This window comes from Leopardus geoffroyi, chromosome D1, assembly GCF_018350155.1.
Source record: "Leopardus geoffroyi isolate Oge1 chromosome D1, O.geoffroyi_Oge1_pat1.0, whole genome shotgun sequence".
Classification (NCBI taxonomy): domain Eukaryota; kingdom Metazoa; phylum Chordata; class Mammalia; order Carnivora; family Felidae; genus Leopardus; species Leopardus geoffroyi.
The window spans coordinates 64,014,527-64,030,810 of record NC_059329.1 but is presented as its reverse complement, the minus strand read 5'-3'; the positions used below and the strand labels follow the sequence as shown (position 1 = coordinate 64,030,810).

At 38.7% G+C, this 16,284-nt stretch overlaps 2 protein-coding genes across 2 annotated transcripts; both read left to right on the top strand.

Moving 5' to 3' along the window:
- The first annotated feature begins 1,503 nt into the window (after nucleotides 1-1,503).
- LOC123602561 (olfactory receptor 226) lies at nucleotides 1,504-4,630 on the top strand. The gene has a single exon (XM_045487046.1). The coding sequence runs from the start codon at nucleotides 3,273-3,275 to the stop codon at nucleotides 4,254-4,256; it is 984 nt and encodes a 327-aa protein (XP_045343002.1). The 5' UTR covers nucleotides 1,504-3,272; the 3' UTR covers nucleotides 4,257-4,630.
- Nucleotides 4,631-13,319: 8,689 nt separating this feature from the next.
- Nucleotides 13,320-14,477, top strand: LOC123602560 (olfactory receptor 6-like). Its single transcript, XM_045487045.1, has one exon. The coding sequence runs from the start codon at nucleotides 13,533-13,535 to the stop codon at nucleotides 14,475-14,477; it is 945 nt and encodes a 314-aa protein (XP_045343001.1). The 5' UTR covers nucleotides 13,320-13,532.
- The last annotated feature ends 1,807 nt before the right edge of the window (nucleotides 14,478-16,284 follow it).

The window sequence follows — 16,284 nt, the reverse complement described above, 5'->3', positions numbered from 1 at the left end:
ATAAGATACTGAAATAGCTAAACTGAGAAATAACAAGGACCTGATGGGTATAAGCGACTGGGGGGAAGGCAGTAGAAATAGGACAGGAGAGAAGGACAGACATGAGAGATAATTAAAGAAGAAGTTAAGATATGACTTAGATTAGTTGTGAGTGAGATGTGGGTTTGGGAAGGGGAGAATAAATATGTAGGAGACTTTCAGATCTCTGGTATAGGTGACTGCATGGAAACTAATGTTATTGACTGTGATAAAGGAATAACAGGCTTAGGAAACATTTTTCTAGACATTTTGTATTTGAGGGACCCATGTGACACTAAGAGAATTATGTCCACTCCTTGCTATACCATTAAGGACATCTGAGGCACTTTGGCATAAAGTTCTTCCTGTACATCCACCTGAATAATAGCAGCAGTGATATAGCCAATGAAATAATTGCTAGGCTTTCACAGGCTCTAATGGGAACAGTAATGAGAGAAACCTACCTCACCAAACAAGTGTTAGGTGAAAGAAAGAAAGAAGGACGATTAATGCCTCTATGTGGAGATGCCACAAAAGCCAAGATTTGAAGGTTAATTTGGAGCTGGCCACCCTTATGCAGATTGCAGCATAAGCAAAGGTACAGAGGTGATAAGCATGCTGTAAAAATTTTTTAGTGTTTATTTATATTGGAGAGAGAGAGACAGAGTGTGAGTCGGGGAGGGGCAGAGCGAGATGGAGACACAGAATCTGAAGCAGGCTCCAGGCTCTGAGCTGTCAGCATAGAGCCTGACCCAGGGCTCAGAACTCACAAGCTGTGAGATCATGACCTGAGCCAAAGTCGGACACTTAACTTACTGAGCTACCCAGGCACTGCCCGCGCCCCCCCCCCCCCGCCCGCCAGATGTGATAATCATGTGGTATACCAAGAGCTGCAAGGTATAAAATACAATGTAGTCTGTGACAAGAGATACGGTTTTGGTAATAGAAGTGCATATCATGAGGTACTTATGTGCCTTGTTAAATAGTTTGAATGTTACTGTGTAGGCAGTGGGATACTATGAAAGAATTTTAAGTAGGGAAATGAAATGGTCAGATTTGAGCTTCAGGGAAAGATTACAGGCAGTGAGACCAATTAGGAGCCCACATGTGAGAAGCTGACTTTTTGTTTTTAGCGTGCAGAGCATCAAATATGAGGATAGAGAAGATTAAAGGATAAGCGGGAAGATCTGAGGCCAAGAGGGTTAAATGCACAACAAATAGTATATCAGGCAGGTATTGAGGAGAAAAGATCAAGGGTAAGGATATGAATGTAATTGTACAATTATAATTGTAATTTTTAGGTTCCCTTTTATGAAGCTGGTACATGGTATAATGGTAGGCATAGCAGTTTAAATTTTCAAGAATGAGAAGAGGAAGATATGTCCCTACCACTAGACTTTAAACCACTTAAAGACTTAGTAAGTCTCTTGTTTGCCTTTTATGTACTAAAACTTTTAGTCTGTATGAGGTAAAGGATGTGTTAACTAACTTTATTGTGGTAAATATTTCACAATATATACCTGTATCAAATTGTCACATAGTATACCTTAAGCTTACACAATGTTCTATGTCAATTATCTCTCAACAAAGCTAGAAAAAAGTCATTAGCAGGTTGAAGTTTGATATATGAAGTTTGATATTGTTCTCAGAGGAACGAGCTTGAAACTAAAAAGTAAGGAAACTCCTTAGGGGAAATAGCACCCTGATGTTTAGCTGACTCTCTCCTATTCTCCTTTCTAATCTCTGTACTCCCTTCCAATGTATGACCATGTCGAGACAGTAGGGTGACAATAACCCCATGTGACTATGTCTGCTTCTGTTGCACATCAAATCCAGAAGAGGCTTGAAATTTTGAAAGGGCAAATTTTATTTTTGATACCAAAGTAAACAAAGAGAGTACTCTACTGAATGTATGCTTTTTTATTGGTCTTGTTACTGGCAAAATAATTAAACAAAGAGGCCATTAGACTGAGATGGCTCTCACGCCTTGGTTGCCTACTTATTAAGCAAACCAAAACTTAAGCTAGAGTCAATTGTGAATGTGTTCATATCCAAGAAAATAAAATTTAAGAACAACCAATCACAAACAGCCAAGGAAACTTTCCCAAGTAAGGCAACCACTTAAATGTAGCTAATCAAATAATGCCCTTGCCTTTCTTCTGAGTCTGCTCTATAAAAGTCTTTCCATTAGCTTCCGTCAACAGAGCACAGTTTACTGCTTTCCGTTTGGTGCTGCCCAATTTAAATCAATGTTTCTCACATAAACCCTTGAAACTTTCAATATGCCTCAGTTTAATTTTTGACAATACTCGAGAAGGGGGCTACTCTCATTCCAAGAGAGCACAACTTTCAGAACTGATGGGATTCTCAGTATTTCTACCTTCCAGAATACCTTCCTAATATAATTTCAAGGTGCATCCCAAGTCCTCTAAGTGCAGGTTTTGTAGAAGTTTCAATCCAGAGATGCTGTGACTTCTTGGGTTCTACAATGTTCCTTCTTTTTTGTAGTATGGAATTGCTTCTGTAGCTGAGCCCCAAAGATCCTCTCCCCTGGATATAAATCCAGGACGGATCTTATAGTCCCTCCTTTGTGTTGCCTGAATATTTTCGAAGCTCTGAGGTCCTGACTTCCTGGTTCCATCTCTTACTATCTGTGTGACCTGGAACATGTTACTTAATCTCTTTATGCCTCGGTTTTCTTAGATGTTAAGTGGCGTTAAAATCGTACTAACTCACAGCGTTCTTCTGAAGATTAAGTGAATTAATATCTGCAAATATTTTAAAAGTGTCCATACAATTAATGCATAGCAAATACTCAATTGTGTTACATGTTTAGTACTGTTATTCCTCCATTGTGTAACTTATTTCCTCAAAACAGAGTCACAATCTAGCTCACAAACTCTCACTTTAGGGCAGCCTAGACTCTCTTACTACTATATTTGGTTTTGATCTATATTCTTCAGTAACCAACTAGTGTCACTTTTACAAGTGTTTATCAGTATATTCTTCTCCAAGGGCCAGAACAGACTCTGACCCTATTCCCAGTATGAAGTAGTTCATTTTTGTTTACTTTTCCAGCTCTTAGCTCTTTTCCAGATTACAGCAGAAAGTGACGTCCTCAGTTTGGTGATGAGTCACACGCATACAAACATTCTGTCAATATAAACCCACCACAAGAAAGCCTGGGTTCTTGTTGCTGCCTCCTGAAGGCCCTCTGTTCTCTCTCCTAAAGATCAGTGGGCAAGACTGACATTATGGAGCAGAGGAATCAGAGTGGGAGGGTAAGTGAGTTTGTGTTGCTGGGCTTCCCGGCTCCTGCGCCACTGCGGGCACTTTTATTTGCCCTTTCTCTGCTGGCCTATGTGTTGGTGCTGACTGAAAACACACTCATCATTATGGCAATTAGAAACCACCCCACCCTTCACAAACCCATGTACTTCTTTCTGGCTAATATGTCCTTCTTGGAGATCTGGTATGTTACTGTCACTATTCCCAAGATGTTAGCTGGATTTGCTGGGTCCAAACAGAGCCAGGGACAGCTAATCTCCTTTGAGGGCTGCATGACACAGCTCTATTTTTTCCTGGGACTGGGCTGCACTGAATGTGTCCTTCTTGCTGTTATGGCCTATGATCGCTATGTGGCCATCTGCCATCCTCTCCACTATGCTGTCATTGTCAGCGGTCACCAGTGTGTGCAGCTTGCTGCTGGTTCCTGGGCTGGAGGTTTTGGTATCTCCATGGTCAAAGTTTTTCTCATTTCTCGCCTCTCCTACTGTGGACCCAACATCATCAACCACTTTTTCTGTGATGTCTCCCCATTACTCAATCTTTCATGTACTGATATGTCAACAGCAGAGCTTACAGACTTTGTTCTGGCCATTTTTATCCTGCTGGGGCCACTCTCTGTTACTGGGGCCTCCTATATGGCCATCACTGGTGCTGTGGTACGAATTCCCTCGGCTGCTGGGCGCCATAAAGCCTTTTCCACCTGTGCCTCTCACCTCACTGTTGTGATCATCTTCTATGCAGCCAGTATCTTCATCTACGCCCGGCCAAAGGCACTCTCAGCTTTTGACACCAACAAGCTGGTTTCTGTACTCTATGCTGTCATTGTACCTTTGCTCAACCCCATCATTTACTGCTTACGCAATCAAGAGGTCAAGAGAGCCCTACGCCATACGCTACACCTATACCAGGGCCAGGATGCTAAGCGCAGGAAAGCAAGCAGAGATGGGTAGAAAATGCCCTTAAACTTGGCCTCTATATCTTCTATGAAGTCCAGAGGAGTTCTTATGCCCTACATTAGGGACTAGGGCTCAAAAACACCACCATGGAACTAATCCAGAAGGAAGAAGAAGGATGGATTGCAAGCTGGCAGCTGGATTTCTGCAGGACAGCACTGTAAATACATGTTAGAATGTTCCATGTTATCTACTCTATTGTAATTTACATAGAACAGGTTCATGAATCATGCATCCTGATGGGATGAGAAGGATTGCCTCTGAGCAGAAGACTGACTGCACTTCAATATTTAAATAAGCAAACAAATGCAGAACTAATATCTCTCTAAATGGCCTTTCCTGGGTTTGCTCTTTGTCTTAGTTCTGTGGCTGAAGGTGTAGAAAAGGAAAGCAGGGGCGCCTGGGTGGCGCAGTCGGTTAAGCGTCCGACTTCAGCCAGGTCACGATCTCGCGGTCCGGGAGTTCGAGCCCCGCGTCAGGCTCTGGGCTGATGGCTCAGAGCCTGGAGCCTGTTTCCAATTCTGTGTCTCCCTCTCTCTCTGCCCCTACCCCGTTCATGCTCTGTCTCTCTCTGTCCCAAAAATAAAATAAAAAAAAAAAACATTGAAAAGGAAAGCAGAAGGAGGAAGCCATTCAAGGAAGCACAGGCTTCATTATGGAATAGAATTAGGAGACTTCTGGTTAATCTCTTCTCACTGCAAACCACTGACGATAGCTTGTGAGGTAGCAGAGGTCCAGGTGATTATTTTAGTATGAATTACAAGGCAAGCAGATAGGAAAGTGAGAAGTTTTGTGTTAGCAACATGTCACCTAGTGGACTCCAGGTATTTCTATATCCATTTCCTGATTTACCTAGGTCAGTGCACACACCAAGCTAGTGACTAAGTGCACTTATTTAATAAATCTGTTTTACTAATTTACTATAAGCTTATACTCATACATTAAGTGGAATACTATGTAGATCTTAAAATACCATGATCTACATAGAGCTAATGACCGAGAAATATTCTCAATATAATAAATCAAAATATTAGGTTATGTGACAGCATCAAAAGTATTAGGCTTACAAATGGAAAAGGAAAATGTGATATAGATTTACACACACACACACACACACACACACACACACACACACACACACTGAAATATTACTCAGCCTTAAAAAAGGATAAGATGTGTCATTTGCAACAATATGGATGGACCTCAAGGGCATTCATTACTCTAAGTGAAATAAGTCAGATTAAGTAAGACTAATACCATATGATTTCACTAATATGTGGAATCTAAAAAAACAAATGAATAAACAAACAAAAAGCAAGATCAGACCCATTAACACACAGAACAAACTGACGGTTGCCAGAAGAGAGGAAGGTATGGGATGGGCAAAATGGGTGAAGAGGAGTAGAGGATACAGGCTTTCCATTGTGGACTGAATAAGTCACAGGAATAAAAAGCACAGGATAGGGAATATAGTCAATGATATTGTAATAGTGATGTAGTGAGACAAATGGTAGCTACACTTGTGGTAAGTGTAGCATAACATATAGAGAAGTTGAATTACTGTGTACATCTGAAACTAATGTACCATTGTGTGCCTGCTGTACTCAAATTTTAAAAATTAATTTTAAAAAAGATCATGACTGCTCAGCATGAAACCAAGTATAGGCTTTTCTGAGCAAAGAATACTGTGAGATAGCACAGATGTTACACCCTGAAGCAGACTCTGGTTTTACCTGCAAAAATACATCTAAAATCTGACCATCTCAAAAAAAGAAAAATTACCAGTCTTATTTATTTGTTTGTTTAAATTAGGCTAGAAGGAAATTAACTGAGATGTTAGCTATAACCATGCAATTTAGCCATTACTCTTATAAACTGCCTTCTGTGCCAAAGATATTGTTACCAACATATTGATTTAAACAAGCATTTCTTACCCAATAAAATACACAGCTTTATTCATCTGGGCAGACAGATGGATACAGGGTATCTCAGCATGGTGTTTAGAAACTTACAATGACCTAAGAATCAGAACACTGAAGACAACAGCCTACATGAAGCTTCTCTCCAGATGTGGGAAACTTCTGGGGTTGCAGCCTGTCTTTCCATAGTTTTCTGCTGTTTAATAAAGTCTGAAAGGCTACTAGCAAGGAAATCGAGCATTATTTGCTAGTTGCTACCTATTAAAAATTCTAGTAGATGTATCTTTTTGTGCCAAAAGTTACATAACCTTATAAGTATTTTATTATTATAATTTGTTTTTATATTTTATTGTGTTATTACAATCTATTATAACTTACATTTATAATGACTAGATGAAAATTCATCAAAATCCTATCTCTTAACTGTCTCCATAGAATAAATTTCTGAAATGGGTTTACAAATCTGAGACTGGAGTGTCAGTCTCTGGACATCACTGTTGTAGCTATTATATGAACCTCCTTATAGGTTAACTCCAGTTAATAGGAAGTAAAAACATGATGTTGATTTCCTTCATTGTGCTTTTCTTTATTTTCCAAGCCTTTTACAGTAAAATGCATTATTTTCTCAAGTTTTAAAACATTCCTCTACTTCTGAATTCAAAATTTAAAACCAGATACTTCAGGTATAGAAAAAGTGTCTAGCACATTTCCTGCATATATTCATCTTTCACTAACAATGAATGAAAAGATGCTTGAGTCCATGTGAACTATGGCAAGATCAAAACTTCGCTTTTGACTTGGACTGAATTTTCAAAGTCATGTGATTCTCATGGCTCATACTGAATTTGATGGCACAAAACCTAAGACTTTTCAAGTGAACTATTAACTGTCAGATGAAGTATTCCTCATCCTCCATTGATTAATTAATTTTGCCCCCAACCTAGATAGAGAATTTTATTTTATTCCTGTTACATTTGATCCTGTTTGTTTCAAACCATCTTTATAGGCTGCCATTCTTTAAAAATATTGCATAGATACTGTGATTTTTTTAAATTCCCTTTTGCAGGGCAGTGTCTGGGGGAGTCTCCAGTCTCCTTCTGGGAGTACTGGATCCAGACTGGATCTTTCAGGTAGGAGAGATACTCAGAGTGGCCAGAGGTAACTCACATCTATAGAACAAGAGAGGATCAACATAGAGGGTTCCATGCTCAAAAATACCTACTTGTTCCCATCAACTTTGATAAACTCCACTTAGTCTGCCTTTCAAGTTTCTTCACAGTATGTTTTGTTTTCCTTTTTTTTTCTTTTGGTTTTTATTTTAATATCTTACCCATTACAATCTTGTGAAAATGAATGTTAGATTGTATTTTTTTTTGCTTGAACTTTATAATCCAATTCTTTTATAATTTGCTAACATTTCACATTGAACAGAGTCAGAAAATATCTAAAGACCTTTTGGAAAAGAGCATTTGAGAAATAACAGTTCTTCTATAGTACTGGAAACCCTATTTTGCTTAAACAGCCCTTATAGTTAGGAAGTATAAGACTGAGAAACTATCAGATAGAGGGGACTTAAGAAACAGAATACTTAAGTGGAGTGTGATATTTTAGATTGGATCCTGTGACATTAAATGGATAAGGAAAAACTTGTAAATTCTGAATAAAACCTGGAGTTTAGTTAACAACAATGTAGTAGTTTTAGTTTCTTACTTTTAAAAGTGTACAGTGAAATGTAAGGTGATGATATTAGGGGAAACAAAGTAGGGGAGGGAAATACGAGAACTCTTTTTACTATCTTTGAAACTTTTCTCTAAAACAATATTAAACCCAAAATTAAGTTATTTAAAAAATAAAATAAATTATTATTTTTTATACCAAATTATTTCATAATTCTGATTTCAGTGACTTCATAATAATAGTAGTAAGCCAACCCTGTTTGCTTATGGTGATACGTACAGCAAATATTTGGCTTTTATGTGCTATGTTGAAAACCTCTTTTTCAAATTTTCCTGGATTTTTAATTCTCATGAAATTCATACCTTGATGCTGTTTTATTCTGCTAATTTATAAGAGAGAGCTAAAGTATTTTTGACAAATATTTTTTGCTTCACATTTAACAACTCTAACAAAACTGTACCAGCTCTTTCACATAGCATCATGTCGTGCAGGCAAGCATGAGCGGACAGTTTCATGCACTGCAGAGAAGAGAAGGCTTATAGCATAGGTGTTGCCATTTTCCTCAGGGGATAATTACCCTCCCTGATTTTCATATTCCATAGTCTCATTTCATGAGGACCCAGTGGTCCCAGCCTTCCCAGAATTAGTGCCAACTCACCATATGCCTTTAGACAAAGAATATGGGAGAGTGGGAAAAGAGCTAGGTCCATCCTTCTCCATCAGATTCTAATTAGTCACATACAGACCTTTAGATCCTTTGTAGGATCTAAAGTTTCTCTAGGATTTTTCATATTTTTAGGCCCCTGCATCATTCCCTTCATCTACCTTTGGTTACTCAAAGGGATACAAGTATATTTCCTGGGCCTTCATTCTAACAAAACTTTCAGCCCTTGATTCTTAATTTCAGGGCTACTGACACACAATTAATAGCAGAGACTGTGGGCTAACTTGGCTGTGAATAACCTGACAGACAGCAGGTGTCATTTCACACTGCTCTTAGCACACAGTGCGTGCTTCACAAACGTTCATCAAATGACTGAGTGCTTCCTAGAGACCAAGGTGGTGGCTGTGACCTCTCCTCACTGCAGAGACCTCATTATTCCACCATCTCGCTTCTCACTATATTTCCTGTGCTGGTCTCTCTACACTGAAAGCCCTCTCACCTCATTTCTTCTGATCAAATCATGGCTGTGGCTCACATTCCAACACAGGCAATATTTACATTTGTATAGTTATCACAAAGCTGTTTTAGAATTGCTTTCACATACATATTATTTTTGAAACTAACATTAATGATATGATGTTAACAAATGAACTATTGTTATCCCATTTTATGAGTGAATAAACTAAGGAATAAAGACAATTTTAAAAGGTAAAAGTTCTTAAAACCAGTAGAATCCTAGATTAGGAATCAGATCTTCTCTGACTGCTGAGCCAAAATTATTTCCCATCACACTACTTCCACACTATCTTTCTGTATGAGTCTGGAAAGACACCTCTTGATGGACCTTTTCTTAAATCCCTAAATTAGAAAGCATTAATCCATGGGGCACCTGGGTGGTTCAGCTGGTTGAGTGTCAAACTTTGACTCAGATCATGATCTTGTGGTTCATGGGTTCGAGCCCCATGTCAAACTCACTGCTATCAGCCAGAGCCCACTTTGGATCCTCTGTCCCCTTCTCTCTTTGTTCCTCTCCTGCTCGTGTTCTCTCTCTCTCTCAAAAATAAATAAACATTATAAAAATATATTTTAAAAAAAGAAAGCATTACTCCCTCATTGGGGTTCCTAGGGTGCTTTCTGCCTTTCTTTTGGTACATGTCACATCCTATGCTCATTATAGTGTATATTACTATTTTACTTGGAATACTACAAGTTCCTGAAGGGCAGAAACCATGACTTATATATTTTTATTCCAAAGTATGTATAGCACAGCACCCTGCATATAATAAGAGCTCAATAAACGCAAGTTGCAATTTCTGTAACCAATGAGCAAATGAATGCATTGGTTACCTTATTAACCTACTTAAGTTTCTTATCCTGGCTTTTGAATAACTTAGTGTTGCATTACCTTGCATATAGTAGTAAGAGAAAAAAAGCCACATTCTACCCACAGGTATAAATAAACTTGGTCCAGGTATAAACAGGAACTAGTAGGTAATTGGAGATTTGGCTTTTCTATCAAGGTTCCCTGGACGTAGTCTTAGCAGCACATACAGAGTTTCCTTAGAGCCAGAAGAGACTGTCAGTGAGCCTCCTGGGAAGAAGACATGGGCAAGAGGCAGGTGAGTGTTAAATATATTCACCTGCCTCGGCTCCAGTCTTGTCTTAGTGCTGCAATACCTATCATGCAGTTTAAGCAGAGACCAGATGTGGACCTCTAGGAAGTACAAAAATATGCAAACCAGTATATTTTTCCATAATTAGTGCATACATCTGCAGAACTTTCCACTCTTGAAGAGAAGGCAGGTGGAATATGGTAAGTGGTTGAAAATTCAAAGTGTTATTGGTTGATCCAATCTTGATCCAAGAAAGCTCCAAGGAAGATGAGGAGGAACCTGGGAAGAGTGGCTGCAAGCACCATTATTGGGAAATGGGTATTGTGGAGAATGAATGGGAAAATGAAGATTCAATACCTCTTTACCCAAGGTTGGGGAAATGTGGGCAGCTGTGGGATCTTTCGGGTACTAGACCAGGCCCAAAAGATATATTTCTCATTCCAGAAGAAGTCTGCCAGTGTCTGTCTTGTGTCTTGAAAATAAGCACATAAAATACTGGAAAAAAGTTCTATAGTACAATGAAAGGACTTCTTTCCTTAGATACCATAGAGACCCCAGAACTTAGTGCTTTCAGTTCTAAAAAACAAGGAAAATAGTAAGAAAGAATTCTTCATTTCTCCATGATACAAAATAGAACCTGCTGAGAGGAACGTCCATGGCAGACAAAGTAGAGGAGATTATGACGTAACAGGGGCATACTTGAATATATGAGAGTAATATGCTAGGGAGAGGATAAGAGAGAAAGCATGAGTGATCTGTAACTCAGAGCTCTTCTAAGATGCTATAGTCCTGTTCGGGAAATTTGGCTTCCCTCATTCCCCCAGAGTACAACAGAAAAAAAGATGAGCAAAAGAGAGAGAATGGAAATCTATATGTTTATATGAACACCTGTGAGTAGCATGTATGAGTCTAGTGTGACATAATATAATAACAGCTAACACTTAGAAAAACCATGGGCCAAGTCCTATGTTAAGTGCTTTCTGTGCATTATCACATTTATTTTCACAGCAAACCAGTACAGTAGGCATGATTAACATTATTCTACTTTATAGCAATGGATCTTTAAGTCCATAATTGTTGAATATTCTGCTCATGATGACACGCCTAGTAGCTTGTTCTGACTCTGAAGTCAATGCTCTTAACTAGTATGCAAAGGTAAATGTGTGGGAAATTCTGTGACTGATGGCGGGAATGTGGAATGTTATACATATCCTGAAGGAAAGTCTCTATATTCTTCCTGCTGAGACTAGAACATGGGAAATCTCACTATTTTCTGTTCCCAGAACTAGTTGCTTTTCTCGAGGAAAAGAATTATGTCAGAGGCATTAAAAAACTCGGCTAGAAACCACTTTCTAATGAACTACTTTGGGGTGATAGTGTTGGTTGGAGGCCTGGAGGTAAGGTACAATCCTTTTCCACCCAGCAAGCAGTACTGAGCTCTGCTCATGTGTGCTGCTATGAAAAGAAGGCAGTGGTGTCCATAATATGTATTTCAGTGCCTTGTTCTTTGCCCCTTGCCCTGAGCCATGGCCAGAAGATCTCTAGGCCAATGAGTCCCTGATCAGCCTCCCACTCTCTATGTGTCAAGAGAAGGGTATGGAGGACAAATTTGTTTGTCAGAAGGAGTAAACAATGTTCAAAAGGCAGGATCTGACCTCAGTCTTTATGGATGAGTGTGGTATTTAATAGAAAGACACATTCATTTATGTGTTTTCAAAAGGTATTCTGTGACCACAGATTAAAATAGTTGGGCTACCTCACAATATTCTTCCTTCCAGCTTTGCAAGATCTGCCTGTCCTTACATTTTATTCACATGCCCTCTTGCCTCCCTTCTCCTTACTCCTCTAGGAGAACCTGAAACAATGGCTGATATTTACAGACCCAATCTACCAAGTTACCTGAGACCAGGGATCATATCCCTGGTTTTCAGACAGAATGGGTATGTTTGCTGTGACAGTACCCTGGGTATATAAGCCGAGGGTATGTCCAAAAGATGTGTATCCTGATAGATAGATGCCTTCTGCCAGCAACATACCCTGAATTCACATTCCTCTGCCCCTGATCTACTTCCTGTGGATCCCAAAGCTCCAAGGGATTCATTAATTCACTTGTTAATCTATATTCATTTAATATTCATGTGTTTTCCAGTCACTGTCCTAGGCATTGGGCTCACAGTCATGAAGGCCAGAGTCTTTTTTCCCAAATTTTATTGAGATGTAATGGACATATACCATATAAGTTTAGGGTGTAGAATGTGAGGATTTGATAGTCATATATGTTGTAAAATGATTATCACAATAAGGTTAGGCAAAATCTTCATCGCATCACATAATTACCACATTTTTGTGGCATTTACTCTCAGTAACTTTCAACTATATGAAACACTTAAGATTTACTCTCAGTAACTTTTAAGTATATGAAACTGTATTGTTAACTATAGTTACCTTGCAGTACATCAGATCCCCAGAACTTACTCATCTCATAAGTGGAAATTTACCCCCTTTTACCAACATCTCCCTGGATTTTGGAAAACTGCAGTGTAATGAAGAGAAAACTCAATGTGTGAGGGGGTTGTGCACTGGGGGCAAATGCTTTTGAGGCACTTGACTGAGTTTTGGTGAGATGTCTCCTAAATGGAATCTTAAATCTTGAATCAGCTGATAAAGATTAGGGGATGGGCACAATAGTAAGAGGGAAAAGTGTAAGCAAAGTATGAGACTGATTGTAACGTGTTTCGGGAGCAAAAACTACTTGAATATGTCTGGATCATGGAAACCATTTACAGGGTCACAAGAGATGAGGCTAGAGAAATATATAGGGATCAATATATGAAGTGCCTCCTATATATGACATTGAAAACATTTCCATTTTTATCTGAAAGCAACTGGAGAGTCATTAAAGAACTTTCCAAGAACTATTTTCTCTTTCCACAAATAAATTCTGAAGAAAGTGTGCTGATCAAAGACCAATGGATCACCTAAATACTAAACTTTGAAACTTTTTCTGACATGATATTATACTTCACATTTCCTTTAGGCAGGAAAGAAATCTTTGTGAAATGAGTTCCTAATTAAACAGAGATCTGGAATGAACAAAGGAGAGACCATCTATATTCATTGACAAAGGACCCGGGAATGACATGAATAGTGACATTCAAATATTTAATCAGGTGAGAGGGATGGGAGTGCATTTTGATTCTGGGAGACTTTCATAAAAAACAACCAAAAGCCTTAATGGAAATGTGTGCTTGCACATTTAAAAGTGACTTTGTTTTAAAAGAAGTTATTTTATGAGTCATTTGGAGGAAAGTCTGATTTACTAACATGTTGGTCTCTTGTCTGATAGCATAAGCATCTCCATTATTTGTAGTATTGTTACAAGACTCCAGTGCTTTTAGTCATGCTGGGGAAAAACATCACTCTGGTCAGTGAATTCATCTTGGTGGGCTTCCCCACTGCCCCATGGCTACAAGTCCTGCTCTTCTTCCTCTTCCTTGTGGTCTACTTGCTGGTGATAATAGAGAATCTTATCATCATGCTCACTGTTTGGATCACTGGCTCCCTCCATAAGCCCATGTACTATTTCCTGAGTAGCTTGTCCTTTCTGGAGGTCTGGTATGTCTCTGTCACAGTCCCCAAGATGCTGGATGGATTCCTTTTGCAGAAACGGCGCATCTCCTTCACAGGTTGCATGACCCAGCTCTACTTCTTTATCTCACTCGCCTGCACAGAGTGTGTGCTTCTGGCAACCATGGCCTATGACCGCTATGTGGCCATTTGCCACCCTCTCCAATACCCAGTCATTATGACCACAGGTTATTGTGTACAGCTGGTGGCGTTCTCCTATGTAAGTGGTTTCATGGTCTCTGTCATCAAAGTTTATTTCATTTCACATGTTGCCTTTTGTGGTTCTAATGTCATGAACCACTTTTTCTGTGATATCTCACCAATCCTTAAGCTGGCTTGCAAAGACATGTCCACAGCTGAGCTAGTGGACTTTGCTTTGGCTATTGTCATTCTTGTCTTCCCACTCATCACCACTGTCCTTTCCTATGTATACATTGTCTCCACCATTCTGCGGATACCCTCCACCCACGGAAGGAAGAAAGCCTTCTCCACCTGTGCATCCCACCTCACTGTGGTCATAATTTATTATACAGCCATGATTTTTATGTATGTTCGGCCCAGAGCTATTGCATCATTTAATTCCAACAAACTAATCTCAGCTGTGTACGCAGTCCTCACACCCATGCTAAATCCCTTCATCTACTGCCTTAGAAACCAGGAAGTAAAAAATGCTGTCAAAAAGACCATGGGGGTTGGGCAGTGCCTCCTGCTTAGCTAAGCCCTGCTGCCTTGAGGAGGAGACAGTGTTTCAGCAAGGATATCATTCCTATGACACTTTTCATGATTCTGCTTATTAGTGTTATTCTATAGATCTACATTCTGAAAGAAATCACAGCATGGGATGAGAGGAAAAAAATTAAAACTAGGAACAAGACACATTATATATTGCTTTAATCTTGAATTCATTTTAATACATACTGTATGTATATTTTATAATTACTTTGAAATGACAGAGTAATAACTATTTGACATATAAGTTGGTGTTATTATCACTTTACATATAATAAACATTTTATTACTAAAAGAGCTCTATGAGTTAAGTATGATTACTTGCCTGATCTTATGGATCAGGACACTGAAACACACACGGAGAGGTTAAATAAGTTGTTCAACATTGCATACTTTTTTTTTTAAGTGTATCTATTTTGCGAGGGAGAGAGAGAGAGAGAGAGAGAGAGGGAAAATGAGCAGGGGGCAGGCTGAGAGAGAGAGAGAGAGAGAGAGAGAGAGAGAGAGAATCCCAAGCAGGTTCTGCACTGTCAACACAGAGCCCGATGCAGGGCTTGATCTCTCAAAGTATGAGATCATGACCTGAACTGAGATTAAGAGTCAGACACTCAACTGACTGAGCCACCAATGACAGACACTCAACTGACACGTGCCGCCAATCTTGCATATTTAATAAATATAGAAACCATTATTTGATAATGGAATCTAGTTCCACAATCCACTATATTAGATTCTCTCTATATCTAAGAGTCTGTGATAGTAGCTCTAGGGGCACATTAGTTAACACACACTGATGCCTGGAAGGAACAAGCAATACAATTCCAATCAGTAAGGTATAGGTAGATGTGATGGTAAGTGATAATAGTGTGGTAGTGGTGGTGGTGGTATTGGTGGTGATCATGCTATTTGTTATTGCACATTAATAATATTTTCATCATTTCACAATTTTTTTCCAATTTTAGCCTCCTTCTAGGAGTGTAACAGCTCATTTCTCATTATAGGGATGGGATCAATAGTTTTATGACAGATGAAATGATTTGTATTACTACAACTTTTGCAGTTGATATGTGTCTCTTGAGAAACTGTCTTCTGGCTCTTGAATTCTTGTGGCCTTCCACACTGTAATATGACTATTATCAGCAAACAAATGGAATATCATTACATCAATGTATGTTAGAGCTGAAAGCCTCAATACATCAATATAAAATATGACCTACACATAAATAAGCTTAAAAGTGCATACAAATTTTTCTAAGACACATGAGATTGTTAGATTGAGGGATCTGTTGATTAGAAAAAGAAATGTACCAGGGAGACTTCAACAGAATTGAGACTGAAATTGAGAAAAAACTGAAACTAAAATATGAAAAAAAAATCAGAAAGGGTTACCTTGCCTCTCTGTATCTTAACCTATTTTAAGTAGGGATCAAAATTGGTCTTCTGATTGTTGAATGTTAGTTTTTCTTATATGTATATTGCTCTTATAATGTTACTTTACTACTTAAGAATTCTCAATATGAATTAAATAGGACCTACTCTTTCTATTTATTATTTTATTTTAGAATCACTCTAGCACTCATGAACCTCAATAATATCTGATCTTTTCCCCACCTACACCAACTCAATTTTGTTTTTTACTGATACTCAAGATGAAACATCCATTTTGATCACATTAGTCACCTTAAAGTACTCAATACTTACAATATAATAAGTCTTATATTGCTTAACTTCATTCATTCATTATTTTTTGTGCCCCTATTATTTGGACTGTGATAACCTATGAGGATATACTGGTC